Raw genomic sequence first — 23,132 nt, 5'->3', positions numbered from 1 at the left:
TTTCTTACATATGCTGCACACACACTCGAAGTACTTGTTCAAGGATCATTTACAAATACATTCACACAAGCGTTTTAGAAACAGGTTTTAAACACAACTTTTGCCTTGTTTTAAAATTAAAACGCCTCAAGAGCAAGCCAATATACATGGCTGAATATTTATTATTAAAGATTTGTCAGAAGGGCAACTTTCCCTGTGCAGATCCTGTAGAGAGGGATTCTTAATATTATATTCAATACTAATCTCTCCTTCTTTCCTTTACACTTTCTGCCTCAGACTCTCTGGAACCTCATGCAGACCTGGAGGGTGATGCCCCCGATGGTTCATTTGCTAACCGGAACGGGCGGCATGCCATCGGCCACGTGGATGACTTCAGTGCTCTGCAGCAGCAGGTTATGGAGGGCAGAGGGCTGGTGCAGAGGATGGAGGCCACATTGAATACCTGCCTTAACGCTGCACTAATGGAGGTCAATCCTGGAAAGGTCAGCGTGTAAATCATACAGCGTACAAGATTTACAGGACAGTCTGCAATTATCAGCAGTTTTTATTGCTCATACACTTGGAAAACATTTCAGAGGACCCTCTTACTACACTGTGGAATTTAAAATATTTATTCAGGAGCCTTGTGGGTTTTTTTATTATTGTGTGCATCATTTTAAATGAAGGCTTCACCTTGCTATTTTACCTAAAATCGAATAATATAATGTAAATTAGGCGGCACGGTGGTGTAGTGGTTAGCGCTGTCGCCTCACAGCAAGAAGGTCCGGGTTCGAGCCCCGTGGCCGGCGAGGGCCTTTCTGTGCAGAGTTTGCATGTTGTCCATGTGGGTTTCCTCCGGGTGCTCCAGTTTCCCCCACAGTCCAAAGACATGCAGGTTAGGTTAACTGGTGACTCTAAATTGACCGTAGGTGTGAATGTGAGTGTGAATGGTTGTCTGTGTCTATGTGTCAGCCCTGTGATGACCTGGCGACTTGTCCAGGGTGTACCCCGCCTTTCGCCCGTAGTCAGCTGGGATAGGCTCCAGCTTGCCTGCGACCCTGTAGAACAGGATAAAGCGGCTAGAGATAATGAGATGAGATAATGTAAATTAGTTTAATTAAACATGAGGGATGCAGCCAGCTAAAAATTTTCACCAAAAATGGAAAAAAAAACTTTGTTTCAACAAAAATGTTTGTTTCTAAAGGTATAAAAAATTCACATTATCAATAATAATAATAATAATAATAATACAGTATTATTGACAATTAAAATATTTTTAAATTAATATAAACTGCATTATTTTAATTCATTATTTGGTTTTTGGTTCAGTGTGTCCTGAAACTGAGTTCTGTTTTCAGCCAAGAATTTTCATTTCAGTGCACCACAAAGTCAGTACGTTTTGCTCTTTTTTTTTTTTTTGAAGTACTTATGTATTTGACTTTATTAAAGCTCCAATCCTTGATGATTTAAAAACTTAAAACATACATATGTTTTGTCTGGAGTATCAAAAAAAAAAAAAAAAAAGGATGCTACGCTTGCATTTATTAAGAGCTGGATTAGGAGGTTTAGAACTTGGCACTAGAATTAATGATATAGGTATGATGATATAGACCTACTGATTATTTCACATTTCTAATGCTGCTCTCTCATTACAAACTCTTCTGCCTCCTCTTCCTGACCCTCTCATTTCCTAGGCTCTGGATTATGCCAGTGTGAAGACTCTTTTAGCCAACACTAAGACTCTGAGGCAGATTCTGGAGGAGGCCATGTCCCTGCTCAAGATGTTCTGGAGAGCGGCGCTTCCCAGTAATGACGGCCCCGCCCAGTATCTCCAGAAAGTCAGTGCATCGCCTTCCCTCAATATGAGTTCACTTCTTAGTTCTGCTGTTCATATCATTAGTGGGCTACTACGATTGACAGTGTGCGTATTTGCGTGTATGTGCAGGAGCAGTTAATGAAAGAGGAGATCCAGTCTCTGCGTATGAGGATAGCGGAACAGGAAGAGGTTCTGCAGAACACTATACAGAGACTGAGGAGCACCAGCCGCACTAAAGAGAGCATGGAGACCTTCATCGTGAGCCAATGTCAGTCACAGCCACGCTACATGATGACAGTGCCACTAAAGCATTTGCTCTAGTCCCCCAGAATTTTAAGTTTATCTGGAAATGACATCGACTCTACACACACCAAGCCCTCAGAAATCACTGTAGAAAATATGCATGTTGGAACATGAGTGTCAGGTTTTATGATGCAGTAAAAATCTACCTGTCTCCTGTAATCAGTTCTAACTCTCAAACTGGGACGACCAAGAATGTAGCTATGGTTACAATGTGCATGTCACATGAGTTGCGATATATATATATATACACACTACCGTTCAAAAGTTTGGGGTCACCCAGACAATTTTGTGTTTTCCATGAAAAGTCACACTTTTATTTACCACCATAAGTTGTAAAATGAATAGAAAATATAGTCAAGACATTTTTCTGGCCATTTTGAGCATTTAATCGACCCCACAAATGTGATGCTCCAGAAACTCAATCTGCTCAAAAGAAGGTCAGTTTTATAGCTTCTCTAAAGCGCTAAACTGTTTTCAGCTGTGCTAACATGATTGTACAAGGGTTTTCTAATCATCCATTAGCCTTCTGAGGCAATGAGCAAACACATTGTACCATTAGAACACTGGAGTGAGAGTTGCTGGAAATGGGCCTCTATACACCTATGGAGATATTGCACCAAAAACCAGACATTTGCAGCTAGAATAGTCATTTACCACATTAGCAATGTATAGAGTGGATTTCTGATTAGTTTAAAGTGATCTTCATTGAAAAGAACAGTGCTTTTCTTTCAAAAATAAGGACATTTCAAAGTGACCCCAAACTTCTGAACGGTAGTGTATACACACACATACGCACAGGTAGTTGTCGACTTGCGACTGTGTTTGGTTATGACTGACCGGTCGTAAACTGATCTGGTCGTAAGTCGGCCTATGTTAAATGAACGTAAGTATATTGTGATGTGTAATGATACTGTAATCATCTTAAAGTCTTATTTTATCAACATTTTCTTATTTCATTACCTTGGCTCATTATTTGGTTTAAGTCAAACACTGCATACTACACTGCGTACAGTACAATTTGTTTAATATGTGCAAAACAAAAAAATACGAAATACAGGTGTGAAAAATAGAAAACATTTTAGTTTGAAACATACCAAAATACAAATGTGAAACATAGCAAAATACAAAATTTAGTGACCGCTGGCATCACTGGTGCTTGGCTGTGGGTCGTCTACCTCATCAGCTGTTGCAGCACTCGGGCTGGCAGGAGGATTTGCTCGTTTCATAAACCAGGAGCTGGGGCGGAAACTGTATGACGGAGTGTGCGAGAGAGACTGCGCATGTGCCTGGAGCTGGGGCGGAAACTGTATGACTGAGTGCGCGAGGGAGCGCGAGAGAGACTGCGCATGTGCCTGAAGCTGGGGCGGAAACTGTTGTACGCGGCGAGAGGCGCTGCCGGGAGCTGGGGCAGAAACTGTCATACGTTCAGCTGGGAAACACTTGCCAGTCATAACCAGATGGTCGTAAAGTCGATCGGTCGTAAGTCGCATAGGTCGTAAGTCGACAACTACCTGTATGTATGTGTATTGATTATACACAAGTGTTTACTGGGAAATACAGCACTCTTATTTTTCATACGAACTACATCCGAGACATTGAGTAACATATTTTCCAATATCTTATCCATCCATCCATCCATCCATCCATTATCCATAACAGCTTATCCTGTACTGGGTTGCAGGAAAGCTGGAGCCTATCCCAGTTGACTACGGGCGAAAGGCGGGGTACACCCTGGACAAGCCGCCAGATCATCACAGAGCTGACACATAGAGACAAACAACAATTCACACGCACATTCACACCTACGGTCAATTTAGAGCCACCAGTTAGCCTAACCTGCATGTCTTTGGACTGTGGGGGAAACCCACACAGACACGGGGAGAGCATACAAACTCCACACAGAAAGGCCCTTGTTGGCTGCTGGGCTCAAACCCAGACCCTTCTTGCTGTGAGGTGACAGTGCTAACCACTACACCATCGTGCCGCCACCTAAATAAAATAAATATTAAATTAAATTTTTATTTAAAAAAATATTTTAAAAAAGTATTAATGGTAGACTGCCTTTCAGATTTTTCAAGTTTAGGTCATAAAAATTTTTTTCCTTGACACCCAATTATTTTTGTTTAGTGGACTGAAAGCTACTGAATTTGAATCACAGACTTCCAATTTTATCAGTTTTTTTTTTAAATAGAACAATTAATGTATTTAGGGCCACGTGGCCCTAAATTCTCTGCTATTTTCTCCTGCTTCACCATGACCCAATTCAAGATACTATGTCATGCATCACGTGGTGGGCTTTCCCCGTTCACGCAAGGTATTGTGGGATACAAATTTGAAACAGGAGAGAAAAATGGAGGACGTGAAAGGCCCCCGTCGGCCGCTGGGCTAGCACTCAATACCTTCTTGCTGTGAGGCAATGGTGCTAACCACTACACCACTATGCCGCCCGCCAATATCTTGTGAGGAAATTGAGGAATTGTTGTGATTAGCTTGCATAGTTTTTGTTTGTGAATGTGTCTAAATAATAACAAGCTTACATGTTGGCTTGAAGATATGAAGTTTATCTTCTCGTGTTGAAAAACTCATATTTGTCATATGAAATACATCCCAGACCTGAGTGACACATTTTCCAATATCTTCACTTGTGAGGATATCTGTGACGTCACTCCCAGTGTCCGTGAAGGTTCTCAGTCATCCAGGTCATCGTAAAACAATAGGTGCTAAAGAAGGCAACTGGACTTGCTTGAATTTCTTAAAGACGTTTCACTTCTCATCCGAAAGGCTCCTTCAGTTCTGTCTGACTAGTGGGGAGTTATGATGGCAGAGAGAACCACCGACCCACAGATCATCCTAACGACCCTCTAGGCTGCTAACACCGTTCACACCTGGCCTCCAGTGACCCTAATACCTACAGGATGACTGAGGTTACATCCACACGGCAACGAGATGTTATTTAAAAAAATATCGCGTCCACATGGGCAACGATCAGTAAAATATCAGGTCCATATGGCAACGCAACGCTTGCTGAAAACGATGCAATACACATGCCAAACCTCTAGGGGCGCTGTAAGACGGTCCCTTCGGAGACACCGGAACAATAGAAGAAGTAAGGACGCATGCGCATAAACTATTATGCGCGAGACTTCATATTAGCCACAAAGTCAGAAAAATCTGTTCGTAAAATTACATTATAATGACCAAATACAATGAAAAGTATTTTTCCAGTCTCACCTGTGAAAGGTAATCCCATGTGATCTCGTTTGGACGGTAAACCTGTTGGTACAATTAAACGCAGCACATGAATGAGGCATCTTTATTCTCCGCTTTGACCCATCCAATATGGCGGCGAGGATGACGTATGATTCTACGCGGAAGGCAGCGTCTTTAATGGTCCGGAATAAATTGAATGCTACACGTTGATGGATTAATTTGTTCTTCTACGCCCTTTTTGAGGAATGTATTGTAGGACTTAAACCAACATCTGAAGAGGTGAGATCGCTCGTTTTTTTTCCCTATTTTTGCTGGCGGGATTGACTCTGCCCTATTTCTCTCTCTCTCTCTCTCTCTCACTTTGCACCATTACACAATAAATATTCACAGTGAAAATATTTTGTAAGCGTGTTTCATGAACCAAGTTATAGGATTTGTTGACAACTCGCATCGAGTTCGTTACACTTCTACCTGGCGTGAAGCACTCACAGTCATGTGGTTGTGACGTCATCGTAAAAAATCCGTTCTACTCATCCAGGCGACTTCGCAACGGCAACGTTGCCAGATCTTTCCACTCTGGAACCCGTTCTCAAAAGATTGCGTTTTGGGGCACCCAAAACGCTGGTGCCGTGTGGACGCCAGGCCGAAACGATAAACAATTGTATCGGATTCACCTGAATCCGTTGCCGTGTGGACAGGGCCTGAGAGTGTCAATGACCCATGTGATTTCAACGACTCCCTTTAGGTTTGCTTTTGGTCCACTAGAGGATAAATACCTGGAACTCCCTACTAGTCAGACAGAACTGAAGAAGCCCTTCAGATGAGAGGTGAAATGTCTTCAAGCAAGTCCAGTTGCCTTCTTTAGCACCTACTGTCGCTCCCAGTGTTTTCTTGCTGACTAGATGCATATTGTCAAAATGGCGAACCGGTTCAAAATTAAAATTCTTTTGATTAACTTTTTTTGTGTGTGTGTCTCTCCATATATTATAAAGAACATTAAACAGTGGCACGGAAATATGCATTTAATTTTCGTGTATTAAAAAATGTTTTATATGCACACATTATCAAAACAGTGCTACATGCAGTGGGCTAAAATGAAGTGACCGATGTATGAGATGAATGTGTGAGGTCCTGTCAACTAAATTATGCATTTCTTTTCTTCTTGCAGTGTCCAGGACTCGAGATGTCCTAAAAAAAGCCAGAGCCAATCTGGAGGTAAGGAAGGCGCTTCAGTCATTTTGAACTTGTCTATAGATCCCTACGTGCATGAGAGACACTCCAGTGCTTTGTCTGTGTCCTCATTTTGTGTCTCTTGCTCCTACTTTCTCTCTCTCTCTCTCTCTCTCTCTCTCTCTCTCTCTCTCTCTGTGCTGAGTGAATCCAGAAGAACGAGCTCAGGATTTCTTCCTTAAGCTCCTCTTCTTCCTCCCTTTACCATGGTAACAGTTCGGTCTGTGCTGTGTTGCGTGTTGCTCTGTGCCTGTGCTTGCGCTGCCTCTGACCTCACTGCTTCCCCATGACATCACTTCCTCATCCTCTCAGCTCTGTCTCAAAGCTCATTAGCTTCTTACTTTGGTGAGAGTAACAGGAGCTGTGACAGAGCTGGATGATCATAATGATAGCCATCATGTAGCCTGCTGCTGCACTGAGTGTGTTTACATGCACACTGATGATATCATTGATATAAGCATTATCTGATTTCAGCAGATTAAGTCACAGAATTTGTTTGCTGTGATAATTAGGTAGCATAATTATACCATTAATGTAATTTCTTCAATTTTTCACCCAAATACAGTCCTCCTGCCATCACAAATATTTCCCAAATATCTCAGACACTGTGATGAAAGATTTCCTCTAATAATTTGCATATCAGACATGGTAGGTTCAAGGCTGTAGTGCATATTTTGTGAGATCACAAATTGAACTCATACAAACTGTATCTCCCCAAAATAAGCATCTAACGATCTATCGTGTGATGATAAATTGCAATACAAATTTATGACTATTTGAATCAATGAAATAAAAAATGAATCGCAGTTATCAGGCTGCGTAATTTCTTAGTTTTTCCTCGCTGTAATTGCGTTGGTTAGACAGCAGAGGGTGTGAGGTGTGATAATGTACAATAGTGGGAATGTGTGTGACTTAACCCTAGGTGGAAGTCATACAGCTCTAATGTCATGAAAACACACAAGAAGCAGATCTAAAATGGGAAAGCACTGTTGCGTGATTCAGAGTTCTCTTTTTACAGACTAACGAAAGCTAAAGAAAAGAGATGCAAATGGAGGTAGAAAAATGTTCATAAAAGTTTATGAAGAAAAGGACTATTTATTAATTTTTCCATTTTTTAATCAAATGAACATTTTAGTTAATAGGCTATCATTTTACTCCAACCTTTACAAATGTGGGTAAATAATTATTGTTGGTTATTAAGAAAATGAAGCAGGGTTTTTTTGGGTTGTTTGTTTTACAAAAGGGATTTTTTAGTTAATAAAGAATAGGAAAGTAAAGATTTCATTTCTTTGGTGATTTTCTTCATTAATTTTTTCAAAGAAATATTGTGGGAAAATCAGATCGTGAACCCAATATCGTGAATCGAATTGTTAATTGAATGAATCATTACATGCCTACTTCGAAATAATGAGAAGGACATGGAAGAAATGTGAATTTAGATCTGTATTAAGAAATTTGACTTAAACATCTGTATAATATATTCTGTCGTAGCTATGCAAAAATAGTTAACCTATTGAATGGGTTTTGAGTTCTGGGGTATGTTATGAGCTCATAGAAATACAATGTAATGTAGAATTTTAAATCATAAAAAGTCAGTGAAGGAAATGACTTTCATATTAAAAAAAAACAGTAGGGAATGTCAACATTGGTGCATTTTATGACATTTATTTAGAAAGAAATCTGATTTTTGACTGACCCTTAGACACACATTATCCCATCATCAGGTAATGTAAGTGAATTAGATAAATTATTGCCAAAATCGTGTGGTTTTCCCCACTTTTCTGAATGTATGCATGTAAACATACTCATTGTGAAGGGACCTGTACAGGACCTCTTGATGAATTTTGTAAAAGCTGGAACAGGGTGCATTACTGTATTGTTAGTATGTAGGGCATTTCACCTTTCTGAAAATCTGACATAATGAATCAAAAGTGCTTCTTTAAAAATACACATTTATTAACAGATTGGTTTATTATGTCTGAATTAACCATCTGCGTTCATTGTTAACTCTGCATTTACTGTGTGTGCATCCATAAAACATGAAAGTGAATAATTTTTATGAACAGACTAACAAACTGATTTGGTCATAAGGCTGAACATATGATATGTACAGCATACTTCTAAAAATGAGATCCGATGTGTTGTAATTACAGAGTAGCCTGAGCAGCCACTTCTTTTGCGTACATGTGATATGAAAAGAAAATGCCAAGTTTCATAGCCCAATCATTGGCCAGCAACTTGCTTATTATGTATTAATGCACTTAACTAGCTAACTAACTAACTCGCCATATGTTGTTCTATTATGCTAGCTACCACTTTTTACACTGTCAGTAAGGTTTCTGGTTAACCAAAACCAGGAAGCACTTTGAAGTAGGGTTGGGCAATGTGACCAAAATATCATATCACGATACCAGAAGACATTTTTATGATCCACAACATATGTAATAATAATAAGTTCCATTTATATAGCACCTTTCACAAACCCAAGGATGCTTTACACAGGAGTTGCCAAAAAAAGGAAAAAAGAAGCCACACTAGGAAGAGTAGTGTGAGGTAAAAAGAAAAGTTTTCAAGTTAGCTTTGAAGGAAGAGAGAGTGGAATAGTCACGAAGTGATTGTGGTAACGAGTTCCAAAGTTTAGGAGCAGCAACACTGAATGATCTGCCACCCATAGATGCCAGTGTAGGACTTTGAGCGGGTGGGTGGAGCACAGAAGTACAGCAGGCCGGAACTGAGTTCCAAAAAGACTCTTTATTTTCAGCTTTTCAGCTTTAATAGTCTCCCAGTCACACAGACACGCGCGCACACACATCAGTCGTCTGGTTGGGGAGAGAGCTCCCTTCCTCTGCTTTCTCTCTCTCATTATATAGGGCGCGGTCACTGGGGAAGACACACAAACACAGGTTAACTCACATCAGGTGCAGTGATTCTGCCACTTACCTTCCCTGACTCCGCCCTCCGGTCACAGACCGGCGCTTGACCACGCCCCCACTGCCACAGCCAGTTTAAAACGTGAAACAGTCAGAAGTCCACAGACAGAAGATCTGAGGAAGCGGGAGGGACAGTACAAATGAATTAGCTCACAGAGATAGGAAGGGGCGAAACCATGAGCTTTATAGGTTAAAAGCAAGATTCTATATTTGATCCGAGAAATAACTGGCAACCAATGCAGTTGCTGTAAAACAGGAGTGATGTGAGCAGTGCGCTTGGTGAGTGTGAGGACTCTTGCTGCTGAGTTTTGGATGTACTGCAGGCGGTTGAGCAATGTGGCAGGGAGACCATAAAAGAGAGAATTGCAGTAGTCAAGACAAGAAAAAATAAACGCATTGACCAACATTTTGGCATCAGTTTCCAAGAGAAAAGGGCGGAGACGTGCAATATTGCGGAGGTGAAAGAAAGCATTCTTATGCTGCTTTTCCACTACCAACGCGGCTGAGTTGGGCTGAGCCATGCCGTGCTGAGTTGGGCTGAGTCGAGCTGAGTGGGGCTGTTGGAGTTGCATTTCGACTACAACCGTGCTGAACCGTGCTGGCTGGAAGTGGGTGGACACATTGGGTGGAGTTAGCGAAAGTGGGTGGACGTCACGTGATGTCGTTAGGCGGCGCAAACAGTGACATCAGTGATCTTTTAAGCGGTAGTCTCACGACCCGAATAGTAAACAATAAACATGGAGTCGTTAGTGTTGCTGGTCTTGGTGCTGTGGCTTGTTGTCACCAACAACGCCAACAGATACTGGCAAGAGCGTATAGATGAGGCGAGGCGCATAAGGCTCCAGAAATTCTCGTAATTCGTAATTCTTCTCCTTCCGGGTTTACGGTGTTTACAGATCCCAGCGTGCTCGCGGGGCGTGTGTGGGCATGTGAGGACACTCCTCCTCACCAATCAGTGCACGGGAGTGTCTCCTCACGCCCCTAGCCCCACTCGGCTCGGTTTGGCTCGCTTCAGCCCTACTCCAAAACCGTGTGAGTTTTGGGGGCTGAGCAGGGCTGAAGCAAGCTGAGTCGTGCTGCTCTAAGGTAGTCGAAACGCGAGCCGTGTCGAGCTGAAGTGAGCTGAAAAAGGGTAGTGGAAAAGGGCCATTAGTAATTAGTTTAAGATAGGGTTCAAACGTAAGGGTGGAGTCAAAGAGAACTCCAAGGTTTTTTATAACTTGGGAAGGACTAATAGACACACCATCAACATCAATAGTAAAACTGGAGAAGTTCAGAACCTGTCTTTTGGTACCTACTAATAGAACCTCCATTTTGCTAGCATTAAGTTTAAGGCAGTTCTTATACAACTATTGCTTAAGGTCAGTGATGCAAGTCCTTAGCAGCTGAACAGAGGCTATGGAAGGGGTGATAGTGATGTAGATTTGAATGTCATCAGCATAACAATGAAAGTTAAGGCCATGGTTTCGAATAATCTGGCCTATAGGAGAAACATATAGTATAAAAAGAAGGAGACCAAGGACAGAACCCTGAGGCACACCTTGAGCAACAGTAGCAGTGGATGATTTATGAACACCAATAGAGATAAACTGTTGCCTGTTTGCTAGATATGACTGAAACCAGGCTAAAGCTAAGCCAGTAATACCAAAAGAAGATAGTCTGGAAATGAGTATCTCATGATGTACAGTGTCAAAGGCAGCTATGAGGTCCAAGAGAACAAAGACATTGAGATGACCAGCATCAGTTGAGAGCAGGAGGTCATTAACAACTCTTAAGAGAGCAGATTCAGTGCTGTGCAGATTGCGAAAGCCTGACTGAAAGGGTTGAGAGAGATCATTACGAGCAAAGAAAGTATGAAGCTGAGAGGCTACAACTCGCTCCATTACTTTAGCTAGGAAAGGGAGATTTGAAATGGGTCTGTAATTGGACAGTGAAAAAGAATCTAGACCAGGTTTCTTTAGTATTGGTGTAACAGAAGCAATTTTGAGGGAGATGGGAACAGTGCCTAAAGCAAAACACTGATTAATCATATGAGCAATATAAGGGGAGATAGCAGATACAAAGGATTTAAGAAGTGCAGTGGGTGCAGGGTCCAACAGACATGAAGAGGACTTAGTCATAATTTCCGATACTTTAGAAGAATCAACAGGAGAGAAAGCAGAGAGACAGCAGTCAGCTTTATAAGAAAGAGCTACTTGCGAGACAGAAGAATGAATTTCAGAATGAAAGTGTTGGTAAATACTGTCAATTTTATCCTTGAAAAAATCCAAAAAAGCCTGACACTGAGCAGGGGAACTGGAAGTGGTTGAGGAAGGAGGCTGAAGAAGTTTATTTATTGTATTAAACAGAGTTTTGGGTCTATGATTGCCACTCTTAATGATGTTAGCATAGTAGGAGGATCGGGCAGCATTAAGAGCATCCTTATACTTTGCAATGTGTTCAGAGAAGAGTGAAAGATGAATAGTAAGGCCAGTTTTCTTATAAACAGGGGCGTGTTTAGCCTATTTTTGGGGGTGCTCAAGCACCCCCAAAAACGAGCTCAGCATCCCCTAGCTCAGCACCCTCAAAAACACCTGCTTTTGGACGTAATTTTCAGAAATAAGTGCCCTTGCGCACTGCGCAATGAATGTGTGCGCGGGCGTGTGTGTGTTCTTGAATTCACCTGTTACATGATAGTTCTATGAGCAGTAAAATCCCTCTCCTCCTTGCGTCCCCTCTGATTGGGTTGCCTGTCCGCGCGAGTGCTTGCTACGACATGGTGGTTTTTTTAACTGGATTCCACGCCGATGAGGAACTCGAAGTAGCACCTGAGTATTACTGGCATAGCGAGATGTGAAGGTACGGACTGGAGTTACAACTGTTAAACACAACACAATAATATGCATAATGCAATATTGATGTTCCCTGGTCTATGAACAGAATGATAAAAACTACATTTATCATCCATATCAAGATACTTTTGTGCAGAGCTGTACAAGTGCTACGGTGCTAGACCACCGTGTGTTAGTCAGTTTTATTTAATGTAACATAGCGTTTACGTTTGCTTATCATTCTTATCATGCTTATCAACAAAAAATGTAAACTAATGTAAAATCATAATAATACACACTATTATTACACAATACACAATAACACATTAATTAACAATTACCACTGTTCAAAATGAATAGCTCCAACATTACAAATGCAGTAGTAGGTCTTGTTTAGTTAAAAATATAACGTAAATATTTGTGTCGGTGGTTGTAAATGTGTAGATATCATAGTTTATTGGGTCAGCTTCTGTTAAAACATTGCATAAGTCTAGTCTTGTCTAGTCTAGTCTTCTTGTCTAGTTAAGTCTAGTCTAAATGCGGAATAAACGTGGAAACACTGTCGTTCAAGCCAGGTGCCTCTGTCAGCTCTGGGGGCTAAGCACCCCCAAAGATCAGATGCTAGAATCGCCCCTGCTTATAAAGGCGCTCTAGCCGCCTTCCCTTGGCCTTCATGGCCCTAAGCTCAGAGGTGAACCAAGGAGAGGCGCGATTTGCGGAGACCTGTCTAGTTTTAAGGGGAGCGAAAGTATCAAGTGTGTTTAGACATTGTATTATTGTAAATAGAAACTCTATCATCAGGAGAGGAAACCTCAGCAAATTTACAAAAAGAAGAGAGGAGAGAGGCAGAGAATGCACATCAATAGAAGAAAGATTACGGAAAGAGACAGTAGAACGCAGAGGAAGTTTAGAAGAAGGCACACTGAGACAACACTCAATCAACTTGTGGTCAGTAAAACCTACATCAGAACCCGATACAGATACAGCGTTTATACCAGTAGAGCAAAGCAAGTCAAGTATATGACCATGATTATGTGTGGGAAAAGTCAACATGCTGAGTTAAACCAAAACATTCAAAGACAGTCAAGAGCTCATCATTAAGGGAGCAACTAATATCAACATGAATATTCAAGCCACCCAGAAGAATGACAGCAGTACAGACAGATGAGGCTACAGTTAGCAGTTCAGACAGAAAAAGAGATGGCGATGGTTTGGGAGGTCAATAGTTGAGAGCAGGAGGTCGATAGATTAAGAGCAGCAACATCGGTGTGGGAGTGGAGGTTTTCAAAGCCAGATATTCACAGGATGTAACATCATGAAAAAATCTCTATGTTTCAAACCACATCGGAAAACTGCAGCTAGACCTCCACCTTTCTCTGTGAGACGGGGCTTTGATATATATGTGTATCCAGCTGGTGAAGACATATTTAAATGTAGATAGACCTCAGCCTGTTGCCATGTTTCCACCAGCAGAAGTATGTCCAGGGTCTTTTGGATAATTAGGTCATTAATGAGTGACGCTTTGTTGGTGATGGAGCGGGAGTTTAAAAGGCCAATCTTCGCAGGAAACACAGGTGACAATCCAGAGACAGCAGAACATTGCAGTTTCCCAAGTGAGCGAAGAACACCTTGATTAACTCCATGAGCGTTCTTGTTGACCTTGGCAATCCGATTGAGAGTCCATATGATGGGTATGGAAAACTCTGAAGCATAATGAGCAGTCGGAGAGCGCAGAGACCGGTGAATATACCGAGGGCGGCGCACGATTCCAATAGAGCGGCACAGATTAAATACCGCGGAATCCAAGCGGTGCCGTGCACTAAGGCTTTTTAATTCCTCCGGCGAGTAGGTGTAAAACATGGGTAAAAGCCCGGGCCACAAAACCAATACCCAGACCCACAGTCACTATCCAGAAACAGATGGATAGACGCAGTCCAATGGAAGGTGCAAAGCCACCTTAGCCTAACACCGCTCATAAACGTAGCCAAAACACCAGCGGTTCCACACCCAGAGTGCAGTGCAGGGAAGCAATTTGACTAACCAGCATATATATACATTATCACAATATGTATAGCTTTGCCAACAAACTGCAAGCAGCACATTAATACTGCATTTAAAAAAAAAAGTTAAAAACTGAGTTTAATGTTTACAGAAATAAATTAGTGCTGAAAAAGGACAAATTAAAACCTCAAAGTTCACAATTTTAAAGATTTCATGTAAACAGTGTAAAGCTTTAACATCAAACTAGCTGTTTCAATTAGAGTGCGTAATTGTAGTGAAAAAATGTTAGAAAAATATCTTCGAAAAGTATATCGCGACATAATTCATCATGATATCGATATTAATAGTCATATTGCCCAGCGGCAGATTCTACCATAACAGAGGCCAGTTAAGTCCCATCTCCTTAAATTGCTGAATTGATTATTTTGATCATTCTATTAAGTTTTTCTAGTAGCATTTGGGGTCTTGGACATTCACAGTAAATTTTAGGACAGTAGTCCTGGTAACTAATTAATAAAAGCCTGACATGACAGACATGCTAAATGACAATAGAAACACATCGGCTTCTATCATCAAAATCTGACAGACAAACTAACGTCTACCATCATATTCTGACAGACACTCTAGATGACAATAGCAACAAAACTGTTTCTTACATTATTAATCTGACAAATTTAGTAATAATATTAAATACCTCATCACTAGAACCAAATAATAAAATAAAATATTGAAATAAAAAAGATAAAATTTATTTTCAAAATTGAAATATCAACAATAATTGTCAGAACAGTGACGATAGACACGACTGTGTCACTTTCGCGGGGAAATAACACATTGAAACGGCCTGTCGGCTGAAGGGGTCGCAAGTGGCTCGGATTTATCGTAACTTACGATAGTTTTCCTCCAGAAAATTTTAAATATGAATGCACAAATATATTCTCAATGTTTCTATCGTCAAAAATTTCTATCGTCAGGATAGCTGACTGAAAATCTTACCTTGATTTATTTGATGAAATCTAGCTGTCAGAACTCCAAGTCTTGCCCGGAAGTAAATGTCTGCTGTCACAAAAATCACGCGCAGTAGAATTTCCTCTTTGCGTCAGTCAACATGTGCGTGGCGAGGGCTTGAATTTTGCTATCGTCAGGTGCATTAGACTGACAGACTGACGATAGCATTTTTTAAAAATAACCGTGGGCTTCTCTCGTGAACGAAATAGTTTTTTCGCTGTTAATCTATTTCAACTCTATCTGTTGACACCCAAAAATGATAAAGCCTGCTTCCACACGATAACTACCAAAGATCCATAATGGCTGAGTCTATCGTCAGGTCATCTGACAGAAATTCACTGACGACAGCAACAGGGATAATGAAAGTGATTTTTAAAACGGGAGTTATGTCTGTCAGATATGTCAAAGAAATAGAACTTTATTCTTTAAAAATCTTTTATTGATATACTCAGTGTATTTTTAAATGACGTGCTGTTTTAGAAGACCAAATACCATATTTTCAATCTTGAAAATATTACCTCACTGAAAAAAGGACAAGAAAAATTTCTTATTTTGTGGCCAAGTGATTAATGGATCCAGTTACGGTAGAATCTGCCCAGCCCTACTTTGAAGCTTTCACTTTCCTGCTGCACTAATTAATAAATGTATGATTTGTCCACTCCTGAATTAACTTCCACGCTAATTTAACAGTTTTCAGATCTTTTAACAGGGTGATGTTCTGTACCTGGCTAACCTCAAAACTTTAAATGTACTCTGTTTATATCTAATTGCTCTTTTTATTTTTGTTTGCAGGTAAAGTCCTCAAAGGTGCCTACCCAGGGTCTTCTGATAGGGATGGCGTGACCCCTGAGATCGCCATGGACACCTCCAGTACAAGACTTGCTAAGAAGCGCACCAGGGAGTGCCTTCACTAAGCAGCGTCCTAAACCAGCCAGGACAAGCTCTAACCTCTCCAACACCCTGCCTTATCCTCTTAGATCATCTATCCTCTTACTTACCTCTTATCCCTTCTTTACCTGTCCTTATCTTTGCCTTACCTTGACGAAAAAAGGACTACAGTTTGCCTTGTGAAACGGATATCGCGTGTCCTGGCTGCTATAGAATGTTTAAAAAGCGAGCTGCAGGCGTTCAGGAGTGTATTTGCATATTAGCTCAGAAACGTTAGCCTTTGTGACGAGAACTTTAAAAATACAAATGACGCATACGTACAAAGGGTTTGTTCTAAATCGTTCACTACAGGAGAACTTCGACTTTATATTGAGAAAGGAAGTGGATATTTATGATGCAGCTAAACGTACTGCCAGTAAATCCCGGTGAGAAACTCAGGGATTTGAGGCAAAGAAACACTAAAAGCCACATTTCATAGATGAGACAGATCCTCAGGATCATCATCGACTGAACTAACTGGTGCCTATAAATACGTTAAAGGCTCAAGCAGCCATCACTGAAAATGTGCCACATCTCCTCACAATAAGCTCAGAGTTCACTAACAAAGAGCACCGTGTGTGGAAACACTTTATTGGGTTTAGTGTGGGAGCGTTATTGTATGAAACTCGCCGTTGGAGCCGTCGCTGATTGCCGCTTTAATCAAGTTCAAACAAGCATGTGCAATGCAATTGTGCCAGCTTTCACTGACACTGGAACTATGTGTTTTATAACAATGAAAGACCGTCAGTGCAATATTATGACTTGTATTCTTACTCGTATTATCCTGTAACACTACTGAAATTGTTCTTGGACAGTATTTGCATGGGTGAGGTAGAGAAAAAGGAAAATATCACCTTTGTGTTTGTGTTGTGAGGTGAGGTTCACCAATACTTGCCAAAGTTTGGACTCTTTCGTATTACCTTGTCCATGTCATTAACCAAGACGTTTATCCAAATCTTTTTTTAGTGCCATTTTAACATCTTAAATGAAAGTGATATTTCGGACATGACTTGATTTAAGGAGAGTGATTAATATTGACAGATCACATTTGATTTTCTTTCAAAGCCGATTGGCAAGTATGTGAATTAGGACCAAATGAGTTTGTTTCTGCCATTCACAGCGAGGACACAATAAATGTTGGTAACATCTGTGAAATTGGGCATCATATAGAATAGAGTTTTTAAAAAAAAAAAAGTGTGCGTGAAATGCAGTAACAAACTTTGGCAAGGATCTGGTGGGTCCATAATTATGCTACTGATGCCACAAATACGTACAGTGTAAGTAGCCCATCACAGTTTGAGGTGTTCCTTAGCTGCTTGAATATGTTTGCTGTTTTTTGTTTTTCCCTCCAGTGCTGTACATAATTCGCTTTATACTGCTGTGTCATTGTGTGGTTCTCCAGCATTTTTTGCTCTATATGCAATGGTTCAGTATCTGGGTAGCTGTGCAATACTTTTAATCACAGTGTTAATCTTTCACTTGGAGCAGAATTTGCTACTTCTAGGCTTCGGAGTTGCCAGTAAAGCGCTAGTGTTAACAGTTATGCTAATTTACACAAAGCCACAGGTTTTAATGCCTGTTATTATAAACCTCAAGATGTTGTTTTATAGCCATTATAGTTTGCTCTCAGCTGCCAAAAAAAAAGAACTCTGAAGACTTTTAGCTACTGCTTGTTGTTAGTTGTAGATATTGAAATATTTGAAGCAACAAGCCTGGCTGTGTTTGCGCTCAAGAACCAAGAAGTAATCATTTCAAAAGTAGAGTAGGGTGGAATTTCCCCAGTTAGTCAGATCACTTAAGTCAGAAGTAAGGATTAGTCTATAAAATGTCTTTTGGCTTAGATGTTTTGAAGAATACCAAAGTGAAGCCATTTTCAAAAGTGAAATTGTGCGGAACTCTGCAAAGCGTAAAGCAAAGTCTGCATCTGAAGTGTTACGATGGACAGACGCTGTAACCAGCCATGAGAAATTGAAAACTGTATTGTGTGTATATAATGACTGTTGCCACGGAAACTGCTGTGTTTGTGTAATGCAATAAACGGTCACGGATGCATTGGAGTCCTTGTCTTGGCTCATTTCATTATATAGTCATAGAGCATTTTGGGTTGGATTGGAACAAATGCACATTTTGTGTTTGTTCATTCATTTTCTGTAACTGCCTTATCCCAGTTTGGATCGCAATGGATGAATTAATCCCGCCATGGAAAGACATTCCATTGCAGGGTACCATACATATACAGTTAGGTCCATATATATTTGGACACTGAAACAAAGTTATATAATGGACATGGACAAAGTCCAGACTTTCAGCTTTCATTTGAGGGTATCCACATTAAAATTGGATGAAGGGTTTAGGAGTTTCAGCTCCTTAACATGTGCCACCCTGTTTTTAAAGGGACCAAAACTAATTGGACAATTGACTCAAAGGCTATTTCATGGGCAGGTGTGGGCAATTCCTTCGTTACGTCATTCTCAATTAAGCAGATAAAAGGCCTGGAGTTGATTTGAGGTGTGGTGCTTGCATTTGGAGGATTTTGCTGTGAAGAAAACATGCGGTCAAAGGAGCTCTCCATGCAGGTGAAACAAGCCATCCTTAAGCTGTGAAAACAGAAAAAAAACATCCGAGAAATTGCTACAATATTAGGAGTGGCAAAATCTACAGTTTGGTACATCCTGAGAAAGAAAGAAAGCACTGGTGAACTCATCAATGCAAAAAGACCTGGACACTCACAGAAGACAACAGTAGTGGATGATCACAGAATAATTTCCATGGTGAAGAGAAACCCCTTCACAACAGCCAACCAAGTGAACAACACTCTCCAGGAGGTAGGCGTATCAGTATCCAAATTTACCATAAAGAGAAGACTGCATGAAAGTAAATACAGAGGGTTCACTGCACGGTGCAAGCCACTCATAAGCCTCAAGAATAAAAAGGCTAGATTGGACTTTGCTAAAAAAAAAAAAAAATCTAAAAAGCCAGCACAGTTCTGGAAGAACATTCTTTGGACAGATGAAACCAAGATCAACCTCTACCAGAATGATGGAAAGAAAAAAAAAAAGTATGGCGAAGGCATGGTACAGCTCATGATCCAAAGCATACCACATCATCCGTAAAACACGGCGGAGGCAGTGTGATGGCTTGGGCATGCATGGCTGCCAGTGGCACTGGGTCACTAGTGTTTATTGATGATGTGACACAGGACAGAAGCAGCTGGATGAATTCTGAGGTATTCAGAGACATACTGTGTGCTCAAATGCAGCCAAACTGATTGGTTGGCGTTTCATAACACAGATGGACAATGACCCAAAACATAAAGCCAAAGCAACCCAGGAGTTTATTAAAGCAAAGAAGTGGAATATTCTTGAATGGCCAAGTCAGTCACCTGATCTCAACCCAATTGAGCATGCATTTGACTTGTTAAAGACTAAACTTCAGACAGAAAGGCCCACAAACAAACAGCAACTGAAAACCGCTGCAGTAAAGGCCTGGCAGAGCATTCAAAAGGAGGAAACACAGCGTCTGGTGATGTCCATGCGTTCAAGACTTTGCCAACAAAGGGTTTTCAACCAAGTATTAGAAATGAACATTTTATTTACAATTATTTAATTTTTCCAATTACTTTTGAGCCCCTGAAATGAAGGGGTTGTGTTTAAAAAAATGATTTAGTTCCTCACATTTTTATGCAGTCATTTTGTTCAACCCACTGAATTAAAGCTGAAAGTCTGAACTTCAACTGCATCTGAATTGTTTTGTTCAAAATTCATTGTGGTAATGTACAGAACCAAAATTGGAGAAATGTCTCTGTCCAAATATTTATGGACCTAACTGTACATACACACGCTCATTCCAGGATCATCTGAACCACACCCGAATGCATCTTACAGCTGTGGTTAGAAAGTCGGTGCATTTCAGTGTTTCATGATTGCAACATGGTGATGAAATATAAATACAGTGAGATGCTGAATGACTGTTTCTTACAAACCAGTTCCCTTTTGTTTTGTTATTCACTGAAGAGATTAAGCAATGCGAGTTTTATGTGGAACATTTTCTACATGTCACTATTCTATTTAAATGAAGTACAGTTCGTATATTGCATTTCGCTCTGGCACTGGAGCAGAGCACGTTACTGAACAGAAACAAAAACCATCAGCATCATGCAGTATTGCTTTTTATTTACCAGAAACAGCATAGCTTAACAATATGCTGCACTACTTTACAAACAAAACATCCAGGCTAAATTCAAGTGTTTATATTCCATTTCAAAAACAGCACACCTCACAAACTATTGTAACTTCAACCTTCTTTTCATTTTGTAATACATTTGTCCATACAGACTACAGCATTCCACGACATTCCAATCTTTGGAGGGAATAAGCATCAAACAGCTTCATCTAATTTAAAACACTATGAATATCTCAATACACATCAAACTTCATATAAAAACCTGCAAAAAACCAAAACCGTGACCTCTACCGAAAGCCACATGGCTTTTACATTAAAGCCTTCAGCCTCAACAGCCACTAACACATCCGGATCATCTTGCTACAAATGCAATAAACCAACATCATAATACATACAATGGCAAAAATTACCAATACAATACACACTAATACATAACATTTTACTCAGCTATTGTATCGAAGAGCGTATTGTGCGTGTTCTGGATCCTACAGTACAAGATTTTCCAGATTTGTCAACTGCATAGCTTAGGAACTGAAAAAAAGCGTTCCATCTGAACCTGTCACAGTGAATATATGATTAAAGTGCGTACACAATTGCAGTGAAAGGCAACAAGCATGCATGTGGTCTCTCACACATACACCATCATTCCAAGCATCCTTAATAAAGTTCATATTGCATCAGTGACTGAATGTTTTTGATTTGACAGCATGACTAATGCAAACCACTGGGGGGGAGCCAATTCAAATCTTGAGTTTATTTTTTAAACTATATCTCCGCCTTGGGCCAGGCAGAAAATCCCTCAACCTGTTCAGTCTTGATCCTACGATTTAATCCAAGTACATCCTCAAAGCTTTTTTTTTTTTAATATCCTACAAGCAGATGCTTTATAAAGCCATGCGATTATCAGATAAATAAATAAAACAAAACACTGGAAACTCTAAAATAACACCTCATTCATAATTCAACACTTTAATGTGATGCTATTTTAAAACATGCCAAATGCGCTTCAGTGCTCTTTAAAAACACCAAAACTATTTTAGCCTTGGGGAGGGTTAAAAAGAAAAAAACCCCAACAACTCATGATTGCAATCACTAGGTGCGAAGTACAGTTCAGTAGTCCTGATCATACAGTGGTGAGGACGCGTGCACATACATATACACACACACCATTACTGTGAGCGTGAGAGACAGCGGCCATCAGAATCACTACAAGCTGGGTGTGTAGTACGATATCATCTAGCTGGAGCAGGAGTACAACAGAGAGACATCAGATTTCAGATGGGCTTATACAGCAGAGAGGTGACGTATTTCTTCTTATACCTATGAGTCGCACTGAGGACCATCACACCATCCTAGAGAGAGAGAGAGAGATGCAGAAAAAGACAAAAAAAAGTAGACTTTTTTTATTTGCTACTACCATTGTGGTCAGAAGTTTACATACACTCATCATGGACATGAAAGTCAAGGCAATAATTGGGCCTTCAATGATTTCTTTTTCTCTGGCAGAATGATGGTACAGCATACATCTTGTATAGGAAAAAAATAATTTGATGCACAAGTTTTAATTTATTTTGGGTTTTCTGACATCAACACAGGATCAATATTATATATAAAGGCACAAAAATTTACATACACACACTTGGATTATTAATTCAGAGTTGCTGAAAGTTCCACAATGTCTTAACTTGCCAAGGTCTCTTAACCCCCTGTTAGTGATCATGACTGACTATAGCTGGTAGCTTCTTGATGCCAACATAAAAAGGGTTTGTTGACAGCCCTGAGTGGATTGACCAACACTCAGTACAATGGAAAAGTCCAAGGAGCTCAGTGCAGACCTGAACAACAGGATCACAGATTTACGCAACTGAGGAATGTATCTTGGAGCCATTTTTAAACAACTGCAGATTCCAAAATCATCAGTTCAAAGAACAAGTTACTGGGAGGTTTAGTCACTTTGCCAAGCTGCTTTACTGGAAAACGACCCAAACGGTCACCTTCAGCTAAGAGGAAATTAGTTTGGATTGTCAGGAACTGGCTGTGGAGCTGGCTGTCAAGCTATCTAAGAAACAGGCAACAGTTTGTGCAGATAGGTGACCATAAATCTGATTTCATGAACATTACATGCGGGGTACCACAGGGGTCAATATTAGGTCCGAAATTATTCATAATATATATCAATGACATATGTACAATTTCGCAAGTACTGAAATTTGTTTTGTTTGCAGATGACACCAATATTTTTTGTTCCGGTGAGAATTTGCAGCAGACTTTAGAGATAATCACAACTGAAATAAATAAACTAAAACTATGGTTTGACAAAAATAAATTATCATTAAATCTAAGCAAAACAAAGATCATGTTGTTTGGGAGACACAAAATAGATTGTAATGTAGAATTGATAATAGACAATACTAAGATAGAAATGGTACAGGAAATTAAATTTTTTGGTGTGATTTTGGATCATAAAGTCTGCTGGAAACCTCATGTAGGATATGTATGAGCAAAACTGGCAAAGTGCTTGGCAATTCTGTGGAAAACAAAAGATATTCTTGATTGCAAATCTTTGCATACTCTATATTATTCATTATTTTTGCCATATCTGACTTATTGTGTCGAAGTCTGGGGAAACACCTACAAAACCACTCTGTAGCCGATATGTACAATACAGAAAAGAGCAATAAGGACAATAAACAAAACAGGATACAGAGATCACACAAACTCACTATTCATAAACTC

General features: G+C 40.2%; 2 protein-coding genes across 10 annotated transcripts in view; one reads left to right on the top strand and one right to left on the bottom strand.

Annotated features, from left to right (window-relative positions):
* The window catches only part of LOC132871721 (myomegalin-like), a 126,060-nt gene extending 107,789 nt beyond the window's left edge, over window positions 1–18,271 (top strand). For 6 of the 7 annotated variants that reach the window (XM_060906169.1, XM_060906164.1, XM_060906168.1 and 3 more), the window contains 6 exons: window positions 277–482; window positions 1,674–1,817; window positions 1,925–2,063; window positions 6,477–6,523; window positions 6,693–6,747; window positions 16,080–18,271. In XM_060906169.1, the coding sequence (XP_060762152.1) occupies window positions 277–482; window positions 1,674–1,817; window positions 1,925–2,063; window positions 6,477–6,523; window positions 6,693–6,747; window positions 16,080–16,201 (713 nt within the window). In that variant the 3' untranslated portion in view covers window positions 16,202–18,271. The remainder of the gene's footprint in view (window positions 1–276; window positions 483–1,673; window positions 1,818–1,924; window positions 2,064–6,476; window positions 6,524–6,692; window positions 6,748–16,079) is intronic. The other variant, XM_060906166.1, reaches the window with a different exon arrangement.
* Window positions 18,272–20,366: 2,095 nt separating this feature from the next.
* prkab2 (protein kinase, AMP-activated, beta 2 non-catalytic subunit) overlaps window positions 20,367–23,132 on the bottom strand; it is a 37,602-nt gene continuing 34,836 nt past the window's right edge. For all 3 annotated transcript variants that reach the window (XM_060906161.1, XM_060906162.1, XM_060906160.1), the window contains one exon: window positions 20,367–21,748. In XM_060906161.1, coding sequence (XP_060762144.1) covers window positions 21,671–21,748 — 78 coding nt within the window. In that variant the 3' untranslated portion in view covers window positions 20,367–21,670. The remainder of the gene's footprint in view (window positions 21,749–23,132) is intronic.

This window comes from Neoarius graeffei, chromosome 23 (genome assembly GCF_027579695.1).
Source record: "Neoarius graeffei isolate fNeoGra1 chromosome 23, fNeoGra1.pri, whole genome shotgun sequence".
NCBI classification, from domain to species: domain Eukaryota; kingdom Metazoa; phylum Chordata; class Actinopteri; order Siluriformes; family Ariidae; genus Neoarius; species Neoarius graeffei.
This window is presented reverse-complemented; position numbering and strand designations above follow the sequence as displayed.